This window comes from Sminthopsis crassicaudata, chromosome X (genome assembly GCF_048593235.1).
Source record: "Sminthopsis crassicaudata isolate SCR6 chromosome X, ASM4859323v1, whole genome shotgun sequence".
Lineage (NCBI taxonomy): Eukaryota > Metazoa > Chordata > Mammalia > Dasyuromorphia > Dasyuridae > Sminthopsis > Sminthopsis crassicaudata.
The window spans coordinates 29,916,697-29,939,727 of NC_133623.1; the positions used below are offsets into that span (position 1 = coordinate 29,916,697).

Consider the following 23,031-nt stretch of genomic DNA (forward strand, 5'->3'; position numbering starts at 1 on the left):
TAGTCTGCCCCTCAGCAGCCTGATGCAAGCTTCCTGGGGAGGAGGACTGACAGCCCTTCAGTGAAGGGGTTGTTGGGCTGGCTCACACATTACTTCACCAAGGGAGCCACCGGAAAAGCCCCATTTACTCGCTTTGGGCCTTAGTGCAAGGTGATGACTGGAAAAACGCTCTCGGGATTAGATCTTCATCGTTTGGTTGTAGGGGGATTTGGCTGAAAAGAGTGGGGGACTAAGAAGCTCATTCCCAGCACTGGCTTCATGGTAGGTGAGTGCTCGTTAAGGATGGAAAATGAACATCAACATATACTTAGCCTGTCAGAGAGCACATCAGCGAGAGGAGCAGAGGTATCTGGAATGGAAAAACCCCATCCCTGCCTCCTTCCCCAGAGGCTGGGGCTGTCTGCCTGGGTGCAATCCTCCCAGGAGGAGTGAGCAAAGCTGAAGGTCAGCTCTGCTCCGTGCCGGGGCAGGAGTCCCGTGAGGGGCTCCTCCTGCAGACGGCATCTGGCAGAGCTCTTTCATTATAGAGGAGGACCATTAACTAGAGGGGGACTGGAGAAATCACTCTTTGTAGTCAGCTCAGCAAAGCCCCGATGGCTGCCTTATCATAGACCTCTCCTTATGATGCTATTTGCCACCATGTGATTTTACCTGAGTTTCTCATTCATTACCTTTACTCCCCCCACCAAATCCAAACTGAGCTGTGTCTCCCTTCGAGTAGAAAGTGTGCTGCTCATTGTTTTGGGAGGGGGAGGTCCCTTTGGGCTGTTGGGAGGGGGTCCTCCAGAGCTCCTGCTGGTCCCCCGCTTCCCAGCTGCAATCCCAGTCTTGACAGCTTTGCAGAGTAGGCCCAGACTCCTGCATGCCAGGTGACTGGCTCCAGCTGCCCCTTTTAAGGAACACTCCCAGCCAGGGTGAGAAAAGTCACCCAGGTGGCCACAGTCAGCAGGGCCGGTGGCCAAGACCAGAAGCGGCTAGGCTGGCATAGCAGAAGCCCAAGATGGGGAGGGGGGAACACCAGGGTTTTCCTGAGTTAGCTAAAATAGAGCTTTCCAAGCTGGCTATTTCCATCAGCCCAAGTGGGCTCAGGGCCCCATGCTAGGTACCAGGGAAGGAAGGAAAGCCAGGATTTTAAGTGCTCACTACGTGCTGGGCACCAAGCTAAGCATTTTACAAACTTATCGCATTTGGGCATCACAACTCTGCAAGTGGAGCCCTTCTTGTCCCCATTTTACAGACAAAACCGACAGAGAGGAGTTAAGCTCAAGGGCACGCAGCTAGAAGCGTCTGAGATGAAATTTGAACGAGGGTCTTCCTGAGTCCAACCCAATGCCCCCAGCCTAGGGAGAGAGCCAGAAATAGGACAGGTTTGACCCTGAAAGTCAGTACACTCAACCACAAAAGACCAATGGATCTTGAGCTGGGGGAACTCAATTCTGGCACTGCTGCTCCATCTCTGGGCACGTCACTTCCCCTCTCTGGAAAGGAAGAGAGTGAAATTCTTCCCAATACTGTTCTGTTTCTAAGATGCCAAGTAAGTGGGGTGGGAAGACAATCTGACAGACACTTATTAGGCACCTACTAGGTTTAAGGCACAAAGACAAAAATGCAAGCATCCCTGCCTTGAAGGAGCAGAGATTCTGCAGGGGGAGAGGGGACATTAGACTGATGGATGGGTCTCCCCTTGGCACTTCCAGCCAGAGCGGCTAGTCCTCCTCTGGTACTATTGCCAGGCAGCCCGGACAGCTTCTTTTAGGATGGGCTGATACTAAGGAGGTAGTAGAAAATAAATCTAGCAGAGGAGGCAGAAGAACAGGATCGAAAACCTGCCTCGGCCTCTGTAGGCAAGACCCCTTCCCCCTTCTGGGCTGCAGCTTTACCATCTGGAAAAGGAATAGATTAAACTAGCAGAGTACTAAGGGCCTTTGTAGCCCACAAGTGAATGATCCTCTCATTGTGCAGGTGTGATCAGGGGACCACCAGGAGCACCTCCTTCTTCTTGAAGTTTTGGCTGCTCCAGCCTGGGGAAGGAAGGAAGGCCAGGCCTGGCTCGTCCTTATCTGAGGCACTCTCTCAGCCATCAGAGAAAGGGGTTTCTGGATAATGTGTCACTCTGGGCTTATATTTCAAGTGACTTCTCCTCTGCTGATAATAGCCAGCTAGTGATTTACTGTTCCTTATTCCCAATAAAGCACAAAGGCAGCTAATGGGACAAACTGCCTTTCACACAGCGACTATGTGATTCTACAACCTGCCACATCATTTACCAAAACTGCTTGGCTGGCCAGAGGACAGGGGCTGTGGCCAGGGACGGGAGGGCTTTGCAATCCAGCCCAACTCACCCAACCGTCATGGATTCTCTACTGAGCTCTGCTAGGCAGTGGGAATGCCAAGACCCAATGGAAGCAGGTCCTGTTCCCAATTATACTCTATTGGCTGGGGAAGAGGAGAATAGTTTTCGTTTGATGTTAACACAACAAACATGAAGGAATGCCAATTCATTTCAAGAGGGAGAGAGTAGAAATCAGCAAAGGTCTCATGGAGAGCTGGCAGTGGGAGCGTGCCTGGGACCAACAGCTCTTGACTGATTTTTTTCACTGCTCCTTAATACCCTACTTAGCAGAAAGGCTGAGTATCCCCCCTCCAAAAAAAACCAAAACCAAAACCTCAAGGCTCCCAGCTCTCAAATCATCCAACAAGGATTGAATCTATCCATTTGAGACTTCACGCGTGGTACTGTTAGACATATAAAGATGACCTACCTGGTTGGTCGTGGCTTTTACCCTCTGGGAGCTTTTGATCCAGCTGGGAAAAGAATCCCAAACCACGGAAAACAGAAAACTTTGAAAAACTAAACATAATTTTTGTGGTTGAGCTAAGGAGTATGGGGGGGGAGGAATTAATAAATTGTGATCAGACTTGACCTTCAGAAACTGGTCATTCCCTTATTGGAGAAGCTTTGTTAGCTTCCTACGGCCCTTAGGACAAAATGCAAAGTCCTTCTCCGTCCTCCTTTAGTCTTAATCTGATACTACCTGCCTTTCTGGACTTTGTATTCCCAACACCACCTTTTTCCTCTAAACCTTTGCTCTAGCTTTCCCCCCTTCCCCAGAATGCCCTGGGCTTCTTCCCTTTGCTTCTTAGACTTTCTGGATTCCTTTAAAATACAGTTTCGATACCACTGTCTTCAAATACCTCGGCCCCTGCTTTGCACTTTCTAATCTGCCGGCGCAGAGTGTGTAATATAAGCTTCTTGAAGGCAGAGGTGGTATGTTGCCTTTCCTTGAGACCCAGCCTATAGTAGACACTGGAGGAATTGAATGGGATGACTGAAGGGATATATGGGGCTTCAGAGAGCCAGGGGGACTTCAGTCGGACCTGCAAATAAGAGTGCTTTCTAGGGGAAAGCTTTCCAGAAGGGAAGAGCAAGAAAAGCCCAGAGATCTCTCTGAAATCGTTTGGACATTGGCCTTTGGCCAGGCACAAATGGTCTCCCCAAATGTACCATCTAAATGGGTTCTGATAATCTTGGGCATCACGGGGAATTCAGGGAGGCTGCTGACTTGGCCCTAATGTGAGAAAAGAAAAGTTCACAGACTCCATAGGAGAGACTGAGGCTCAGAAAGAGGAAGCTGCTTACCTAAGGATGTGCAGCAACAGAGCTAGATGTCGACTTCAAATCTAGTGCTTTCCCATCAAACCAAGCTGTTGCTGCTGCCAGGCAATAGTCAGGGATGAGCAGGATTTTGTCCTCTTGTGGTCGCTCTCTCCTTGGCCTCGTTGTTTCTGGAGTTCAGGCTCACGACTTCTTCATTCTGGAGGAAACACAAATTGCTGAGTTGGTCAGAAAGTGTCAAGAGTCCCCCCTTCTTCCTAAACGTGAACTTCCATATCATAGAAGGGCTGTCATCTGAGCTGGTGGAAGGAATGCCCAGGTGGAAGAAGTCACAAATCCTTGAAATGAAAGAAATGAAAGTGCCCTTGGGCACTGGGACTTTGATCATCATAATTCTGAACAAAGAGAGAGAGGCCCTTGAACTCTACCATGATAATCAATCTTAAAAAAAAAAAAAAAAAAAAACCAACAACAAAAAAAACCCAACTTCCTGTAATGCCAGTGGCTTTATAAGCTTAAAAACCTGGATATTCCCTCCAATGAAGCAACAATGCCCACCCTCGCCCCCCACAAATGCGACTCAACTTTAATAGAAAACACTGCGAAAACGGAAAATGGATTTATGATTTCATTTGTTCATTGTTTAATATTTTCACTGGATTATGAGATTTTTTGTGTCAAAGAGCTGACAAGCATTTTAAAGTATGTGCCCAGCACCATGAGAGGCACAAGGCAAGAACAAATGAAATGGCCCTCGTGCTCCTTTGAGAGGAATAGCCAGTGTGTCGGTGCCCTTCCTTTACGTGTTTACACTTAGGAAATAAAAAGATACATACAAAGGAAACATGAGTTAATTGGAAGGCAACATCAAGAAAATTCTCATGTAGAAGGGCTGTAAAGAAAACCAGGGATTCTGAAAGGCAGAGATGAGGAGGAACGGCATTCCTGGCACAGGGCATAGTCTGGGCAAAGACCTGATGGTAAAGGACAGAATGGTACTTGTGAGGAACAAGAGGACCAACTGAAGCCACGCCACAGGAGTTCCTGAGTCCTGGAGCTCTTTACACATCTGAGGAAACCTACAGAGCCCTTCCCCTAATAATGGTGGCAAATGAAGGCAAGACAATAGATAGGATTACAAAGGAAATTCATGATATTAAAATAGTTTTCACAATATGAGCAGACAAAATGAACTTCAGGACCAGAGCTTAAGGACCCCTGCAGGGATAGAATATGTGAAAAGGGATGAGGTAAAGTGGAGTCTGTTCCCTTCCCCTGGACAACCTTTTCTTCATTTGATGGGTGCAGGAGCAAGTATAGTGACCCTGCCTCTACTCGGGGGATTATCGAGAGTCAAATCAAGGTTTTTGAAAACTGGGGTTGGAGGCGAGGGGTAGGTATGGAGCATTTCCTTCTCAGCTTAGCTGTGCTGCTCAGCAGCCACCCTCCAGCTGGCCCAATCGGCCAACACTTCCAATCTGGGCAGAAATGCAGTTTTTGGGGGAAAAAAAAATTGCAGTTGAACATATGGATTTGTGACAACCTTCCAAAAGCAACTAAATGAGCAGTTTCCACTTAGAGTAGTGCTACTGGTGACTGCTCAAGTCTAAGTCACTGCTAGATGTGCTCAGGGCCTCCCTCCCTATGGTTTCGGGTACATTGGGTAGCAAAAGATCACATGCCCTCTCCTCCTCATCCGTTGGAGGACACAATAAGTTTCACCCTGGGGGTTTATAGGTTCAGAAGTTAGTGTTGCTGACACATAGACTTCTTATGTTAAAAAAAAAAAAAAAGTACTGATTGGAAAGGATCCCAGAAAAGCTTAATAAGGAAAATTGGGTTCCCTCCCTCAATGTATACGAATATTTGGAAGATTCAGCCTCTGTGGAGCAATGGGAAGGGGAAACTACATCGCCCACTTATCTTGCTGCCCCAAGGATGTGGAGAAAATATGGATAGATAGATGGTCTAGGTAGGCTGCCCAGTGCCTGCAAAGTATCCAATTAGGAGGCATGCCGATGGAAAATCGCTCCCCTGAGAGGCAGCAGAGTATAAGAGAAAGGAGATATGGGTTTGAGTTCCATCCCTACCACTCGGTAGAAATGTGACTTTCTAGAAAATGGGGTATAGAAGATGTATACTGCCTTATCCCTTAGGGAAGTCCTTTGCAAACCACAAGATGCCACAGATAGGGGACTATGTTATAGCTGAGCCATCCCCTGCCTATCTGCTTCTGGCCTGGCACCTACTGTAAGCCAGGAACCTTCTCAGAGAGATACTGGGGATTCAAAGACAAAAACAGTAGCTGTCTTCAAGGAACATTCAAATGGAGGAAACCACATGCACATATCGAAGTAGCCATAAGATATACAAGGCAAATACAAAGAAACTTTGCAGGCTTGTGGGGAATACTAGTGAATGGGGGAAGAGGATCAAGAAAAGTCTTGTGCTTAAAGTGGCCCATCAAGGAAACTAGAGATCCCAACATGCAATGGTGAGGAGAGAAAACATTCAAGGTATACAGTACAGATGATGCAAAGGCAAGGAAGATGGGAGAAGAGGTGTTAAGTTGGAATATTTAGTATAGCTCTCTCTTAGAGAAGGTGTCTGAGAGGAGTAATGTATAACAGGGCTAAAAAAAAAAAGCAGGGTGGGGCCAGGTTGTAAGGCATTTTAAAGTGAAACAAAGGGGTCTATATTTGATTCTAGAATTAAGAAGTGACAATGAGAATTCTGCTTTACAAACAGTATTTTGGCATCTGTAGGGAGGATGGATGGGAGTGAGGAGAGACTTGAGGCAGTGAGATCTATCGGGTGTCAATTCCAACTGTACAGATGAGAGACAATAAGAACCCAACCTAGGAGTGGCAGCTATGGGACATATGTGAGTGGAGAAGTAGAAATGATAACTTTTAGCAACTGGTTGGATACATAAGGAGACCAACAGGGGGAAGCTGAGGATGACATCGATGTTGTGAGCCTGGGTGACTGGGAGAATAGTGGTACCCTCAAAACAAATAGAAAAGTTCAGTGGAGGGGTGGGTTCGAGGGGAAAGATGATGAGGTCTGTTTTCTTCATGTTGAGTTTGAGATGCTATCCAATTGGATCAATCATAGAGGCATATGGTAACATAGACTAAAGCTAGCATGGAGATCTAGGAATCATCTGCGTGGAGATTATGGTCCAACCAGTGGGAGCTGGGGAGGTCAAAAAGTGAGAACAGGTCAGGAGAAAGAAGAGGACCAAGAGGTCACACCCATAGTTAATTAACATTGATGATGGTCCAGAAAAGATGACTCATTTACCCAAACCCAGACTAAGTAAATGTAGACAGACATTGTGTTATGATTCTTACAGAGTGCTAAGCCACTGGGATGAATAGAGACAATAGTTATCTAATTTAGCATGGTTCAGTATGATTGATCTGGCCCTGTAAGGAGATGTTATGGGCAGAACTTGAAACAAGGTACTAAGTGGAATTGAGGAGACACTGCTTAAATCTAGTTTAGCATTGATTTAATCCTACCTTCAAATAATGGTTTCCTAGTGATGTAATGATTGGAGTATACTCAGCGTACAACATATAAGCAAGGAGCTCTCAGGGCCAGACACAGAAGCCCACAAGCCTACTCTCGGAGGCAGAGTCAGATTCATTCCAACATCCACCTTTGTGCTGGCTGGAGGCTGATGCTGGCAGAGACAAGGGACTAGCGGTAAGAGCTCTAAACAAGGAGAGAGAGAGGCCTCTAAGAAAGCTAACTGGGCTATTTTGAAGGAGACGATAAAGGATCTGGACTTTAACTCCTGGCTGAATTTGAGGTGATTATTGAACTGAACTGACACGAAGGCTGCTCCCAGAAGTCCCTCAAGAAACCTGCTCCCAGAAAACATTATACTTTAGAGAAGAACATTACAACATTGGGCTTCATAGGTATCTTTGGAAGGTCTTGCCCTTTCCTCATCAGTTACTCTTCCTTTTGGCCTTCTTACCTTTGTTCATATTATTCTTCCCCTTTCTTAATCTAGCCAAGCCTTACCCAGCCTTCAAATACCATCCCTCCTTGGTGATTCCACTGATCCCTCCCCTCCTCAGAGCTAACAGAGAACGTTTATAATAGTAGCAAGAAAAATGAAAACAACAGTAAGAATACCAACAGTTGACATTTCTAGAATTCGTTTACATCAACCAAGTTCTTTCCTCCTGAGAGCCCCAGGAAATGAACAGTGTGAATATTGTTGAATCCATTATAGAGATGAGAAAACTGAGATTTGAAGAGGTCAAACATTTAGAACTTCAAAAAATGGTCTTGTATTCTTGTACTAATGGGATAGTGGGTATGGGTGTGTGTTTATTTTCTCCCCACCTAGACTATAAGCTCCTTGAGGGTAAGAACCACACTTGATTCACTTTATAGTTTTCCTTCACATGTAGTACTAGGTGCATAATACCAAGTATTTCAGAATCATTGGATCTGGAACTAGAAGCAGCTTTACAGATCAACTTAGTCCAATACTTCCATTTTACAGATGACGGCTGAAGTGATTTGTCCAAAGTCACACAGATGAGTAAATAGCAAAGCCTGAGTTCTGACAAGTTTCCTGTGTCCACATACGATGCTTTCCCCATTCCATTAGCACTCCTCAATTTTCAAGAATTTAGTTGCTGGCCCCAGCATCCTCCTCCTGCTTTAATATTATCTGGCCAGCTTCGTGGGGCCTTGGCCCCCCAGACACTGGTCTCCTGCTCTTTGCCTTTGTGGCCCTTGGTGTCTGTGCTCATCTCTGTGGAGCTTTCTCCAAAAGTACCCAAAGGGTAAGGCCCTCCATGGCTATATTAGGCTTGGCCCAGGTTGCCAGGAAACCTACGAGTGGAGCTCCCTGTGGCCTGGTCCCTGCTCTGCATGTAGAACTACATACACGACACTTTGATTATTTATTACAATAACACATCACTTTTCACTTGAGCTGCCTCAGTAATTGCTTGGGAAGTGAGACATATTCCCCTCGGCCTGACATCTTGATGTTTCATTAGGCGAAACTCCTGGTCCCAAGGAGTCCTTGGGCCATGCAAGGAAAAAAAGGGAGGAGGGCTGTGTAGGGTTAAGAGTGGCAGGGAGGGGGTGGTGGTAGAAACAACGCTGGATTGATGGCGTGGCTGTCATCTCATTAGAGCTTAGACAGAACGACATGAACAAATACTTAAGACCCATAGGGCTGACTGGAAAGTGCTTAGCATAGCCAGAGTTGTGTGTTCTTTCTGCTGTGTTGGTTCCGTTTCAGGCGTGAGGCCTGCTATTTAGGCCGAGCAAAGGTGGGTCAGGAAACAAAATTAGAGAGGAACTCTTAGGACTCAGAGAAGTAACTGTGGCTATTCCCATGGCAAACATTCCCCCTTTCATGCAGCCCATGATAAGCTGGTGGGAGAGCTGTGCACCGTGTTTCAGTACCCTAATGAATCCATAGGCCCATCAATATGCATCACCAGAGCCACAACTAGCTATTTGCACTGGGGACAAATATTAAAAAAATATCACCAGGAGCCAACTTGTACAGAATAAATCCTGTTGATCTGGGGCAGGTGTGTGGTAGAACAACAGGATGAGGCCCAGGCCACCATCTGCGAGGTTTCTGTTTAGTATTCTTGTAACTAGGTACACTAAGCTCAGTTGTTTTTCTGCTACAAGGGGACTTATAAATTCTGTCCCCTGCCCTCTGAATTTCAGTGATCTGAGGAAAAAAGCTTTCCTTGCCCTCATCTGGTTCCAGCTCTGCAGATCACAAGCCTTCCTTCTTTGTGATTGTCAGGAAGCACTAAATCAATGCCTTCTCATTAATTGTTGTCGATGTAGTCCCACAAATCCTCCCCAAGTGGGATTTATCCAATGTGCTGGAGGCTGCCCTCCTTCCTTGCATATATTCTCGATACCGGGGCAGCTCTTTCACATGTGCCACAACCACATACTCCACAGTAATGGGTCACTAAGCCTTGAGAATAACAGATTAGGCACTAGTTGCTTAAAAAATGATCTTGTGCTTTTTGGTAATCATAAAAATGACTCTGATTTCCCCCATACCAGAATAAGATAAAAATGGGTACATACATGATTTAGGCATAAAGAATGATACTATAAGCAAATTAGGAGATCATGGTATAGTTTACCATGATCTTTAGAAAAGGGAGGAGTTTATGACAGAAGATGAACTAGAGAACATTATGAAATGCAAACTGTACAACTTCAATTACAATAAATTAAAGTCTTTGCACAAACAAAAGTAACACGGCCAAAATTAGAAGGGAAGCAGAAATCTGGGGAAAATTTTTCTGACAAAGGCCTCATTTCTAAAACATACAAAGAACTGAGGCGAATTTTTAAGAATGCAAGTCATTCCTCAATTAATAAACAGTCAAAGGATATGAACAGACACTTTTCAGATAAAGACACTAGAGCCATCTGTAGGCATATGAAAAAATGTTCTACATCACTATTGATTAGAGAAATGCAAAATAAAACAATCCTGAGGCACTGCACTTCATACCTAATCTAAAGATTAGCTAAGATGATAGGGAAAGATAATGGAGGAAATGTGGAAAAATTGAGGCATTAATGCAATGTTGGTGGAGTTGTGTAATGATCCAACTATTTCAGAGAACAATTTGAAACTATACTCAAAGGGATACAAAAGTGTGCATGGTCTTTGCTCTGGCAGAGCCACTACTGGCTCTGTATCCCAAAGAAATCACAAGAGGGAAAAGGACCGACATGTGCAAAAATGTTTGTAGCAGCCCTTTTTTTGTGGCAGCAAAGATTTGGAAAATGAGTAGATGCCCATCAAATGGCTGAATAAGTTAATGGTATGTGAAAGTAATGGAATATTATCGTTCTATCAAAAATGATGAACAAGCTTATTTTAGAAAGACCTGGAAAGATTTACAAACGCTGATGCTGAGCAAAAAAAGCAGAACCCGGAATATATTGTACACAGCAACAGCAAGATTTGGGCAATGATCAACTATAATGGACTTTCTTCATCTCATGATTCAATGATTCAAGTAAATTCCAAAAACTTGGGATGGAAACGCCATCTTTTGTTCTGATTTTTTTCTCCCAACCTGATTCACAAAGAAATGTGTAAAAAAAGTGAATGCATGTGTGTAATCAAAAACCCCCCCCCAAACAAAAATAAACCATTTCTACCATAATAATCTCTCACTTGTGAACCAGCAATGGCTGCCAATGGCCTACACAAGAAGATCCAAATTTCTCTGCTTACCATTCAAGGATTCCACAACCTAACTCCAACCTCAAGTTCCTCCTTTATCCCTGGCTCCTCTACTCAAGGCGGCTCAGTTTCCTTGCACATGCCATATGTTTTCTTCACTCTCTGCCCTTTTTCAATCTGTTCTTCCTATCTGGAATGACATTCCTTCTCTTCTCTGCTTCTCCCAGTCCAATCCATCCTTAAAAGCTGGGCCACATCTCACCATTGCTGTGAAACCTTCCTGAATCATCTCTCTAAAATAAGATTAGCTGAGCCCTGAGCTCCTCTCCTGCTCAAAATCCTCTGTTCCAGATTCTTTTGATGATAAACACCTATTTTCTTTCAGGAACATTTGATGTCTTCTATGTTTACTCAGGAGTAGGTAGGTAGTGCTGCAGGAGATAGAGTGCCAGGCCTGGAGTCGGGAAGTCTCATCTTAAAGTCTGGTTTCATGTACTTACTACCTGTATGCTCCTAGGCAAGTCACTAGACCCTATTAGCCTCAGTTTCCTCATATGTAAAATGAGTTGGAGAAGAAAATGGCAAACCACTTCAGCATCTTTGCCAAGAAAACTCCAAATGGAGGTCACAGAATTGCGAACGACTGGAAACAAAACTATTTTGTTATCTTTTAAAGTATGGGAGCCTTCTCTCTCCAACTAGGCTTTAAACTCTGAGGGCAGGAACCTTATAGATTGTTTTGGGGGGGGCTTCTCATACCTGAGCTTCTACCTTACTCATAGTAGATGCTGAAATGGTTGTCAATGGCCTGACTAGCTAAAACTCTACAAAGAGGTTTGCAGAAGGTCCCCGCTCCATATCAACAGTGAAATGACTGAATCACGTCATGGAAATAGCTGGCTATGAATTAAGTAAGAAATGGTGGATTTGAAGTCTGCATCCAAGTCCATTTGTGGCATAAGTCCCCTTGTCCCTTTCAGGAGTAAAGTAGCCCAAGTGGCATTCTGGTCCCAGGTTTGTCTTTCATCAGATGGGAACAGCTGGGGTCCCATGGGGATGAACTTTGTTGGGGGAGGGGCTCTGAAAATACCTTTGGTCTTAGAAGAGCAAAGAAACAACCCAGTTTGGCACCTAGTTATCGAGAATAATTAATTACAATAGGAAGCGACCAAGTGACAGCTTTCTCCGCCACTGCCAATCTTGTTTCCACTTCTTTGCTACTACAATAAGCACAGCTATGAATATTTGAGCATAAATAGGACCTTTCTTTCTGTCTTTGCCCTCCTGGGGGTAGATGTCTAACAGTGGGATGTCTGGGTCAAAGAACGCGGACATTTTTGAGCATATTTTCAAATTGCTTTTCAGGATGGTCGGAGCACATCCCGGCTCCACTAATAGTATATTAGCGTGCTTGTCATTCTTCAGCCCCTCCAACGTAGACTAATTACATCTCTTGTCATCTTTGCCAATTTGCTAGGTGTGAGGTGAAGCCTTGGAGTTGTTTTGATTTGCATTTCTCTTATTATGAGTGTTTTGGAGCCATCTTTCATATGCTTGTTGACAGTTTATGGTTCATTTCTTTAAATAAATTTTATTGTTATCGCTTGTTTTTAGATTGCTTATATTTCCCACCATATTCCTCCTCTTCCCAGAAAGTCATCCATTTTAATGAAGTATGAAAAAGGAAGAAACAAAGATTGCAAAATTAAAGCAAAAAGCCTGATTTGTAGAGGGTTCCCCACTCCTGAAGGTCCTACCTTTCTGCAGGATGGGATATGAATATGAGTGATTATGAGTATCATTTCCTCGGGACTAAGCTTGGAGCCAGAATTCAGTTTGGAAAGTTTTGTCCTTTTTTGTTATTCCATGTATGGTGCTGTAGTCACTGTGGATATAAACTGGAATATATATCATGACTATCAACTCTGCAGTCTTCTTCTGCTCATTTCACTTCTTTTCATTCATCATGCTCACCATTTCTTTCAGCACAGTAATATTCCATTATATTCATGTACCATAATTTATTTACCCATTATAGACAGCTAGGTGGTAAATTGAATGGAACTATAACCCTAGAGTCAGGAACACCAAGTTCAAAGTCAACCCCAGACACTTACTAGCTGTGTGACCCTGGGGACCCTTCTGACTTTCTTCAGTTTCCTCACCTGAAAAATGGGAATAATAATAGTGTCTACCTCCCAGGGTTGCAGTGAAGATCAAATGAGATAATATTTGTCAAGGGCTTAGCACAGTGAATGGCACATAATAGGCACTTGAAAAATACTCATTTCCTTCCTTCCCTGCTCTAATCAAATAGATATATACTTTGTTTTCAGTTCTTTGCTGCCACAAAGAGAGCTGCCGCGAATCTCTTGGTGTATACAGGATTCATCTATCTACCTTTGGTGTCTTTGATTTTAATTTCTCTCATTAGAGATTTGGAACAGTCTTCTTTATGATTGTTAATCATTCACAATTCCTTTTTTTGAGAGCTGGGCAAATTGCTTAGTCTTATATTTTTGTGTTAATTCCTTCTCTTTCAACCTGATTCTGGTCAGAGAATTTCTTTGTATCCCCAGCAATTAGAAGTAGCTAGGTGACATAGGAGAAGGAACACTAGGCCCAGAGGCCCAAGATCAAATCCTGCTTCGGACGCTCCCTACCTTTGTGACCCTGGGTGAGACACTTCACCCTGTTTGCCTCGGTTTTCTCATCTGAAAAACGAGCCGGAGTAGGAAACAGCCAACTACATGTCTTTGCCGACAAAACCCCAAATGAGATCACGAAGAGTTGGATGTGACTGAAACTCAACAATAGCAAAATCCCCAATCATTAGCATAGTACCTTGTACATGTGCTAAATTAAGACTTCCCCTCATTTGATCGCTTCCCTCATCTTTATATTATCAGTACTTTGCATCGGTAATTTTAATAGTACAATGCATTAGTAATTGCATTGATTTTATTAGTACAAAAGCTTTTCAATGCCATGTGATGGAAACAACCTTTCTGTCTCTATGTCTCTTTGATAACCTCTACCACCAGTCTGAAAGGGATCGGATCTCATTCTCTTTCATCTTACCTTATGATCTTTATCATCGAGATCATGTTCTCTCCTCTCGGTGTGGATGTGTGATCCAAAGGGTTGTCCTAAGCCTCATTTCGGCCAAACCGCTTTCCGGGCCTCGCTATATCTGGAACCGCTTGCCTACGACACAAAAATTGCTAGTCAAGACTGTTTTTCATTAAGATCTTTCAGGTCTCTATGCTACCTTTATGAGGGAAACTCCATGGGGCTTTTAAGACAATTTATATTTCTCTGATTAAACCCTGTTGTCTGGTGGCATTTCTCCTGAAGGACTCAAATGTTTCAGGAGTTGGTTCCCATCAGCCCAGGTGTGTATGCATGAAGTGTTCTTTTTTGAACAAAGGAAGATCTTTACACAAGGGGCTACTGGAGAAAATCTCTACTGATCTGTTTCAAAGGATTCCTTCCATTACGTCTCTGCTTCGAGGAGTCCTGGACTTTAATGAGGAAGGAGCTTATAGAGAGGGCAAAAGTACAGATAAATGGGTCATGGATGGTCACCTACACTTAGCACATCTACTCCAACTTCTGCGTTTGACCCTCCATGTCCCACCATCTCCAGGAAACTTTATTTTTCATGATAATTTATTTTGTTGAGTCCCACAAACGTTTCCCTTTCCTTCATACCACCCCCTTTCCTGCATGACAAAGCTTGGAGGGTTACACTTTGGTATCAAGCAAAGCAGATTGACGTGAACTCTGAGAACCTGGGTCCAAGGCCTGAACCCATCATTGTGCAGTCTTAGGGGAGTCACTTCTCTTCAGTTTCTTCCTCTCATGAAATGAGAGAATAATTGGCCCTTGACATTATATTGCCTTCCATTATTCACTATTGCTTCCTGTGGATGAGTCCTTACAGTAGTCCTGTTCTGGACAGTCAGGCTTCTTAAAGTCTATCGTGAGAGAAGACACTTCGCTAGGCCCTAACGAGCTGGGAGGGTTCTGAATATAAGCCTGGTGACAAACTGTGTCTCTCTCATCCAAGGACCGAGCTAGTTCTGTATGAAGAGATTTAGCACCAGGCAGCTGGCCAGATGCATTTGGGGAGAGGGACACACATAGCAATGCCTGAGAAGTAAGTGTCTTGTTGAAGCTTCACTCAGTTTTGACCTATTGTGATAATGGATTGGAGATCAGAGGATCATAGATCTAGAGAGACCTTTCAAGTCATTTAGTCCAACTCACTCATTTTACAGAGAAGGAAACTGAGGCCCACAGAGTAAATGCAATGTTCCACAGATGGGAAGTGGCAGAGCCCTGGCTATGACAGTCCCAGTCACAACCTTGGGTCAACAGTGTGGTATGATAGAAGGAATGCTGACTCTGGAGGCAGCGAACCTATCTGTCTCTTCCTACCATCATGACTTCTTGGAACTTAGCATCTTTGTCTGGGACCTCCAGATCTGTGCGATCTCATGAATCTAAGAGCCCATCTTGGATGGCCACCGACGGCAGCATGATCACAGGTGTCCCATTTGCAAGTCTGCAGAAGGGGAACCCTAATTCTCAGAGACTAGAAGTCATCTGCCCAGAGTCCCAAACTAATAAACAAGCAAACTCAGAGCTGAAATCAAGATATAAGGTTCCAGATTCAGGGCTCTTTCTAGCACATGTTTCTGGAGCTCAAGATCTCCTCCATTCCCAGTTACTATGTAGTACTGATTTTCTTGCCAACTTTCTTCTTCCAATATGCACGGGCACACGCGCGCACACACACACACACACACACACACACACACACACACACACACATACACACGCACATAATTCATCTATATTCTCCAAGAACAGTCTCCCCTCTCCTCCCTCCCCTCCATCTTTTCCCTCCCATGGAGCAGCTAGTTGCTGTGGGCAGTAACACATCCCCATCAGAAGCATCTTAAGTGATCTTTCATTATCAGAGTAAAGATATTCATCCCTTCAAATCCCTCTCCTTTTCCCTACCCCAATCATTAATTAGTTAACTCGCAAGACAGCCTGCTGAGAAAGATCAGTGTTATTAGCCCCATTTCAGAAAGAATTAAACTGAGCAGGAAGGTGGTGAGTCACTGGCCTGCTGCAGTAGGCCATCCAGGAAGTTTGTTCTCAGCTTGCTCTGCAGTTGCTATGGGAGGAAGCTCAAGAAGTGCTTTGTTTTTTGCTATTTTTAAAAAATAAATGTTGGTACCTATTGTTTTTACTACAGTCATTTCCAGCTTCCCCTGTCTCCTTGATATTGAATCTACCCTTCTGACAGAGAAAAACCAAGCAAAAACACCCAATCCAGTGACTGTGTCCGGCAATGCATGCAATATTGTGTCTTAAACATCTCCCACCTCTCTGCCTAGAGGAGGAAGGTCTCATATGTTTTCTCATTGCTCAGTCTTTTCATTTGCATGGCTACAGCCCTTGTCCATGCTTCCCTTCTGGTCTTTCTGAGATGGCAGGGTGAGGGGCAAGTCTGCAGTATAAAAGCAGAAAACATCAAGGGCCTTTGGAGAAGACATTTAGTTTACTGCCCTTCCATAAAGTATGGCGTCAACAGTGAGAACCTGTTAGGAGCCCTCTGGAGATGGAGGTGAGGAGATGGCTTGAATATCTAACCATCTTCCTTGCAAACACCCTCCCCTTTGCAGATGACCTAAATCCTGGGTCCTGAAGCCTAAAGGAGGCCATTACCTTGTTTTGTGTCTTCCAGGTTGACCATTCATGCTGAATGCCCCATGCACTTGGAAGACTTCCCTATGGACGTGCACGCCTGCCCACTGAAGTTTGGAAGCTGTAAGTCCCCGTGCACAGCTCATTGGCCCTGGGGCCCTCTCGGTGGAAGCCAACAATCCCAAAGGCTGGGCCTCAGGCTGGATCCCAAGTACTCTGGCTTGTTATTTAACAGGCACACATAGGTAGCTGGTACATCAGGGAAAGGGGGCGTAGCCGGCTACTCACTGGATCAGTAACTGAAGAATCGGTTTCAAGCTCAATCTTTCCTTGGTCTCCTAGTATGCAAAATATCCACAGAAAAGCAGAACCTTTCCATTTCCATTCATTCAAGGGGGCAGGGGACTGGACTTCAAGTGCTGGCTGGGGGACGAGCCCATAGAAAAGGATTAAGTCTGCACACCAGGACCTGTACAAAGTCAATCCCTACTTTTTCTCAACCATGCAGAGCAGATAGTAAGGGTTTCCCTTTTCTGGAGACTTAGGCTTCTGGCGGGATTTACCTGTAAGGAACCGGTGGGATGCCTCATAGGAGCAAGAGCTTTGGAGCTGGAATGGGCCTTGGAGATCAAATAAAGGGGATAAACTGGATGACTTCTAAAGTTCCTTCCAATCAAGAGCTGGCATAGCTTAACTCACTGATTGGATAGAAGCATGGGAGTCGCTTCCCCCATTTCTCTCCAGGCCCGACCGAGGCCCTCATGCTCTTCTCATGAGTAACAATGATACTTTGGGAAAATCCAAATACTGGCAGATAGGAATGTCTCACTTAGCACATCTTTCCTTCCTGACCTGTCCTGTGTTCTTCTCTCCAAGACACCCGAGTACTGACCCCTTAACCTTATCCCTTCCCCCAACCTGTTAGCACCCATGAGTTGAAACCCCAATATACTGGCAGCCAGGGTGAGGCAGTGGCTGGTGCTAATTTAGACTCAGAGAATTTTGAACCATAAGGAACTACAGAGATCCTTCGGATCAGGGCTCCTTCACCTTCATTATGTCCTGGGCCCATCCCTGTAAATTTCAGTGAGAGGTTAATGAAATTTAAGATGGATTTTTTTCCCCATCCAAGTTTACACCCCCAAAATTTATGAACCTGCAAGTCCATGGAGTTGAGGTTAAGAACCTCTAATCTAGCTCAAATCCCACATTTTATGAGTGGGAAAATGACCTGGAAAATTGAGGCATTTTCCCAAAGGTCATACAGTAAGCTAATGCCACAAAAGGATTTGAACTGGGCTTTTCTGACTGTTGATATGAAGGAAGCTCAAGAGGCTCTGAGGTGGAGGTGAGGAGGAAAAGCACTCCCGACAAAGGGTACAGGCTGTACAAAGGCCCAGAGGCAGGAAATGGAGTGTCATCTATGGAGAGCACCAAACAGGCCAGCTTGGTTAGAGATTAACAGTATGAACAGGAATTAGCTATGATGCAGAATTTGCCTCCAATTGGGAGAGATGGTGGGGTTTTAATATGTTCTCCTAGGAACATTGAAAGGAATGGGTTTGGCTAGTCACAGAGGCAATTGCCTCATGGGAACCATGTGAAAACAGGGAGTAAGAGTAACACTGGCCCTCACACTCTGAACCTCCACTGCCAGATAACTTTCTGCAGCCTTCTGTCAAAGGTCATTGTCAGGGCTCTCTTGGCCAGGGAGCTGGAGCTGTTGGATTCTCCTGGAGGGAAAGGCCCGGAATCAACTGACTCTGGTGGGAAAAGTCAAGGCTCGGTTGGCCTTTGTGTCCTATTCCTGTGAAGGGATTTGGACAAGTTCAGGCCTGGAAAAGGCTAGCAGGAAGAAGTTCTGCCTAGACTATCTGGTTCAGCTCCTGGGCCTACATCTGATGCTCACTAGGACCCAATGGGAGCCATTAATGTGCACTTCTTGATGTGAGATTGTGATCAGCTACTGAACAATTCAGTGAGCAAGGGGAAAAGACTGAGATTGCTAGAAGGTCTCTGGAGAAGTCTTGACAGCATGAGCTTCAACCTAGACTCAACCATTGTTTAGTCTTGACTCGCTATTGGAATAACAATATGGCACCACCGACCCCTTTGCCCCAACTTCGTCTAGGGTGTGTACTAGTAGGTGGAACCATGAAGCTAACCAGTTAGGAACCTTCAAGGTCATCCAGTCTCACGCTCCCATTTTTCATATAGGGTAACTGAGGCCCAGAGAGATTAACATACTGTTTCCACGTACCAGGCTATATTGGAAAGCACTAAATATAGTAAGCTGTGTCTGCAGTTCTACAGGGATAAGGCGGAGTGGGAAGTAGGGAGAAAGAGAAAGTCATAGCTTGGTAATACCCAAGCTGGGATAAAAATGGGGCCACTAGACCTGGACTTTGCTCCAAGGTCCAAGTATCCTCAGCTCTGCTTTCCTGGGTCATATAATTTAGATTTGTAAGAGACCTCAGAGGCTAAGGGTTATGCCAGGCTTGACAAGTAGTCATCCAGCTTTTTCTTGGAGAGCTCCCCTGAGTAGAAATTCACCACTTCCTTGGTAGTCTGTTTAATGTTGAGATAGTTCCAATGATTAGGAATTTTATCTTGACAAGTCATCCTAGATAGACCTTTTTACACTTCCTCCCACCACCCCATCCCATTGCTCCTACTTATTCTTTCTGGGTCCAAGCAGAACAAGACTAAAACCCTTTCTACATGACAGCCTTTCAAATACTTGAGCAAAGCTAACCATGGTTAGGTTCTGCCTTTCCCCCTCCTCCACCAAGTCTCCTCTTCCAGATTAAACACTCCTTATTCCTTCAACTGATGTTCGTATGATATAAACTTGAAGTCCTCCACCACCCTGATTGCCATTCTCTAACACACTCCAGTTTATCAGTGTCAGTCATAAGACATGGTCCAGAAATGAACATGGTTTTTTATATTCCATCAAATCAACGGGACAGTCATTTCCTGATTTCTGAAGGCTCTGCTTCTTTGAATGCAGCCCAGCTTCTTAGGTCATAATTGGCTGAAAGCCATGTTTCAAACTCTACGTATTATTCAGCCCACAGCTCTATTTCCCACAGAATAGTGTGAGATATCTTATTAAATGTTCAGCTAAAATGTAGCTGAACCACATCTTTAACATATTTTTCATCTAGTGATCATGTCAAAGAAAGAACTAGAAGTGATATTGTATGGATTGTTCTGGATGAAACGATGCTGGCTCTCTGATCACTGCCTCCTTTTTTAGATGGAGATAATAGAGACCAAAATTTCTTAAACTGTGGGTTATAACCCCATATGGGGTTGTATAACTGAATGCGATAGTCCTGAAATTATGATTTATTATTAGTAAATGATTTGTCTCCCTATTTGATATACACATATACCTGGAGTCGCATAAATATTTCTCCAGGGGAAAAGGGGACACGAGTGGGGAAAAAAGCACTGTTATAGACTACAATTTGGCCAAGAATTCAGTTTAAGTTCACTGACCTGTAGTTGGTAGACTTCATTATCTTCCTTTAAAGATGGTATAATTGCCCCCCTCCAGCCCTGGGGTACCTCTTTCATTTTTTGTCATCTTTTAATATCACTGCCAGTGGTTCACCTGTAATAGCTGCCTATTCTTTTAGCTGAAGATGTAGCTTCTTTATTCTGCCTCAGTTCACTTGAATTCATCATGGGGTAAGTACTCTTTTACTTTTTCCTTACTTATTTCTCTTATTAATAGCATGATGGTGCTTATTATTGGTAGGGAAAATAGAAGGAAAATATGAATTGAACATTTCTGTCTTTTATCCAGAAGTGTGCCGGAGCCAGTTTCTTACTGGGTCATTGGAGCCAATTGTTAAAATTTTAGCATAAGCATTTATGCCCAGCAAATACACAAATGCAACAAATAAGAGCTTGATTTATGTTTTCTTGATTGTCTAGACTTCAGAAAGTGTTAGTAATGCAGATTAAGCTCAAAAGCATGTCAAGTATATATTTCCCCCCAAAGAGCTAGCTGTTAAACATTTATCAGCATGCCCCTTCTATCTCTGTTGTTAGTTACAATTATTCCAGCTACCCAATCGATGTCCTGGTCTTTCTCTAATCTTCCCCCTTTCCTCAAAATATTTTTAAACATTCCCTTTTGTTTTTATTGGTTTTGCTTTTTTGAGCCTCAGCTCATCCTGATCTCAAACACTTCTGACTCTTGTTATAGAGTTGTACCATGTTTTTATATTCATCTTCTTTCTGTTAACTGTCCTTGCTTCCATAGTTTGCACAAATTATTTTAAAATTTAAGTTAATTGGTGAATTCCCTGTGCATCTACATCAGTATCTTCAGGTTACTCCTGTTTTACTTTCTAATAAGTATAAATAGGTATACTTCTCAGTACTTAGGGAAGGGGGAGACAGAAAAATACGGGACTGAAAATTGTTTCACTTTCTGTCTAGAATTGCATTCTTGAGAGTTTCCCATTCCTCCTAAGTTGACTTCTCCCATAGACTTTCATTCCTAAAGAATCTTACTATTTCTTCTCCAAACCTTCTGAAATCTGCTCTCCCTGAATCTAGGATGAATGTCAGACCTGACTTTCTTCTCCTCTATCACCAAATCTGAAATAGAATGGTCACTTTATCCTAATATTCCCATCATTTCCACTCCAGCAACAAGTTCCCCCTCGAATTAGGAGCTCTAGTTCATCAGGTTACCTGTTGCCCGAGTTGTATTGTGGGATGTACTACTGAGTCTTTTCAGGGACTTTATCTTCTATGAATTTCTGAGAAACTCCATTCCCTTTCCATTATTATAGCTATTGTCTATGGAGTCTATTTGGTGGATCAACACGGGCAGCTTTCCATATCCCATATCCATTTTAACCCTTTTGATTAGATCTGCAAAACATTCACCAAATACCGTCTTACCAGCCCTTGTTAGTTATATTTCATCCCTAGGTGTCCTTGGATGTTGCTGTAAAAACTTTTGGAGCTTAGCAGTAGCATTCTGACTACTGTGGCTGATTAAAATAATGACATTAACTAACATTTATATAGCACTTACTGTGGACCAGATGCTTTATATGATAAGTTGTTTCTAATTATTATCTTCTAAGAAACATCTCATTAGGTATTATTGTTAGCCCCAGTCTATAGATAAGGAAACTGAGGCACATAGAGTTGTGACTTGCCCCGAGTCACCTAAGTCATAAATATCTGAGTCTGGATTTGAACTCAGATCTTTCTGAGGCCAGGCCTGGTTATTCTATCCAATGAGCCATCTTGCTCATCCAGAAACAACGCAAATCTACCAAATGTATTCTGAGGATATTCCCTGCCTATGAGCTTAGCAACTAAAAACTTCTGAGGTTATAAGGAGTAGGATGAGGTTTCAAAGAGGCTAAAGGGATCAGATGAGAATACAGAAGAGTTGTTGAAGCAAAGTACACATTTTTAGGATAGGGAGATGGAAACTTAGATACCTGGACTAGATTCGATCATTTTGATTTCACCAACATGGGACCTTTGGAAGGGCTTAGGATGGAAGAAGTTGAGCTGAGACATCTTTAGTTGTGTGGACCTTAGACTGGCTGTTCTAACAACAGGATAGCATTCTTTAGGAAAAGCACTACAAAGAAGTGTCATGTATTCGGTTTCAGAAATTGTTTTCAGGTTCTCTCTTCTTTTGCTGGAGCCACTTCAATGCCTTTCATTCTTCTTCAGTGCCCCTCTCCTTGGAATCTAGACAGTGCTTTATTCCCAAGTCCATTTCTCAAAAGCCAGATATTCTTGATAGGCATGTTACCAGACCACTGCTTCCTTTTCTAAATGCTTACTAACTATCCCTTTAATAATATGGTGCCAGATTTCACCAGGGATCCAAGATGAGTTCTCCTGCCTCTAGTCTGCACTAGTTTCCCATTTTTAAAAATGAGGACAAAATTGGACAAAAATGGCCAGTGGGGAGTTGATACCTAATATAAATAGGAAGATAGTAAGAGAGCTTCCGGGTTCCCCTGACAAGTTCAGGTCACCAGTCCCAAGTGAATGACAACTTTGGATATTGAAAGAATTGGCAGGTGTGATTGCTGAGTCACTGTAAGTAACCTTCGAGCCATACTGGAAATTGGCTGAGGTACAGCACTGTTGGCCAGGGCAAATCTTCCGAATATCCAAAAAGAGAGCTAGTTGAATTTGCAAACTATAAACTATGAGCTTGACTTCTATTCCTGGAAAACATTTTTAAAACTAGTAAGACATGACAAATGAATATTTAGAAAAGGAAGTACTGACCAGAGGAACCCATAACATCTTCAAACTTATGGGACATTTCCTCCTTTGACAGGCTTATTAGACTAGATCAGTTTACCTGGATTGTGGGAAATCCATTTGAAAAACACGCTAATATTTGTATGGAAATACAGAGAGACAGGTACTTGAAAATAAGGTGAATTTGGAACTGGTCAAA

The 23,031-nt window shown here is 43.6% G+C and overlaps 1 protein-coding gene across 3 annotated transcripts in view; it reads left to right on the top strand.

Annotated features, from left to right (window-relative positions):
* GABRA3 (gamma-aminobutyric acid type A receptor subunit alpha3) overlaps positions 1-23,031 on the top strand; it is a 166,863-nt gene that overhangs the window by 110,369 nt on the left and 33,463 nt on the right. For all 3 annotated transcript variants that reach the window (XM_074278422.1, XM_074278420.1, XM_074278421.1), the window contains exon 6: positions 16,603-16,685. In XM_074278422.1, coding sequence (XP_074134523.1) covers positions 16,603-16,685 — 83 coding nt within the window. The remainder of the gene's footprint in view (positions 1-16,602; positions 16,686-23,031) is intronic.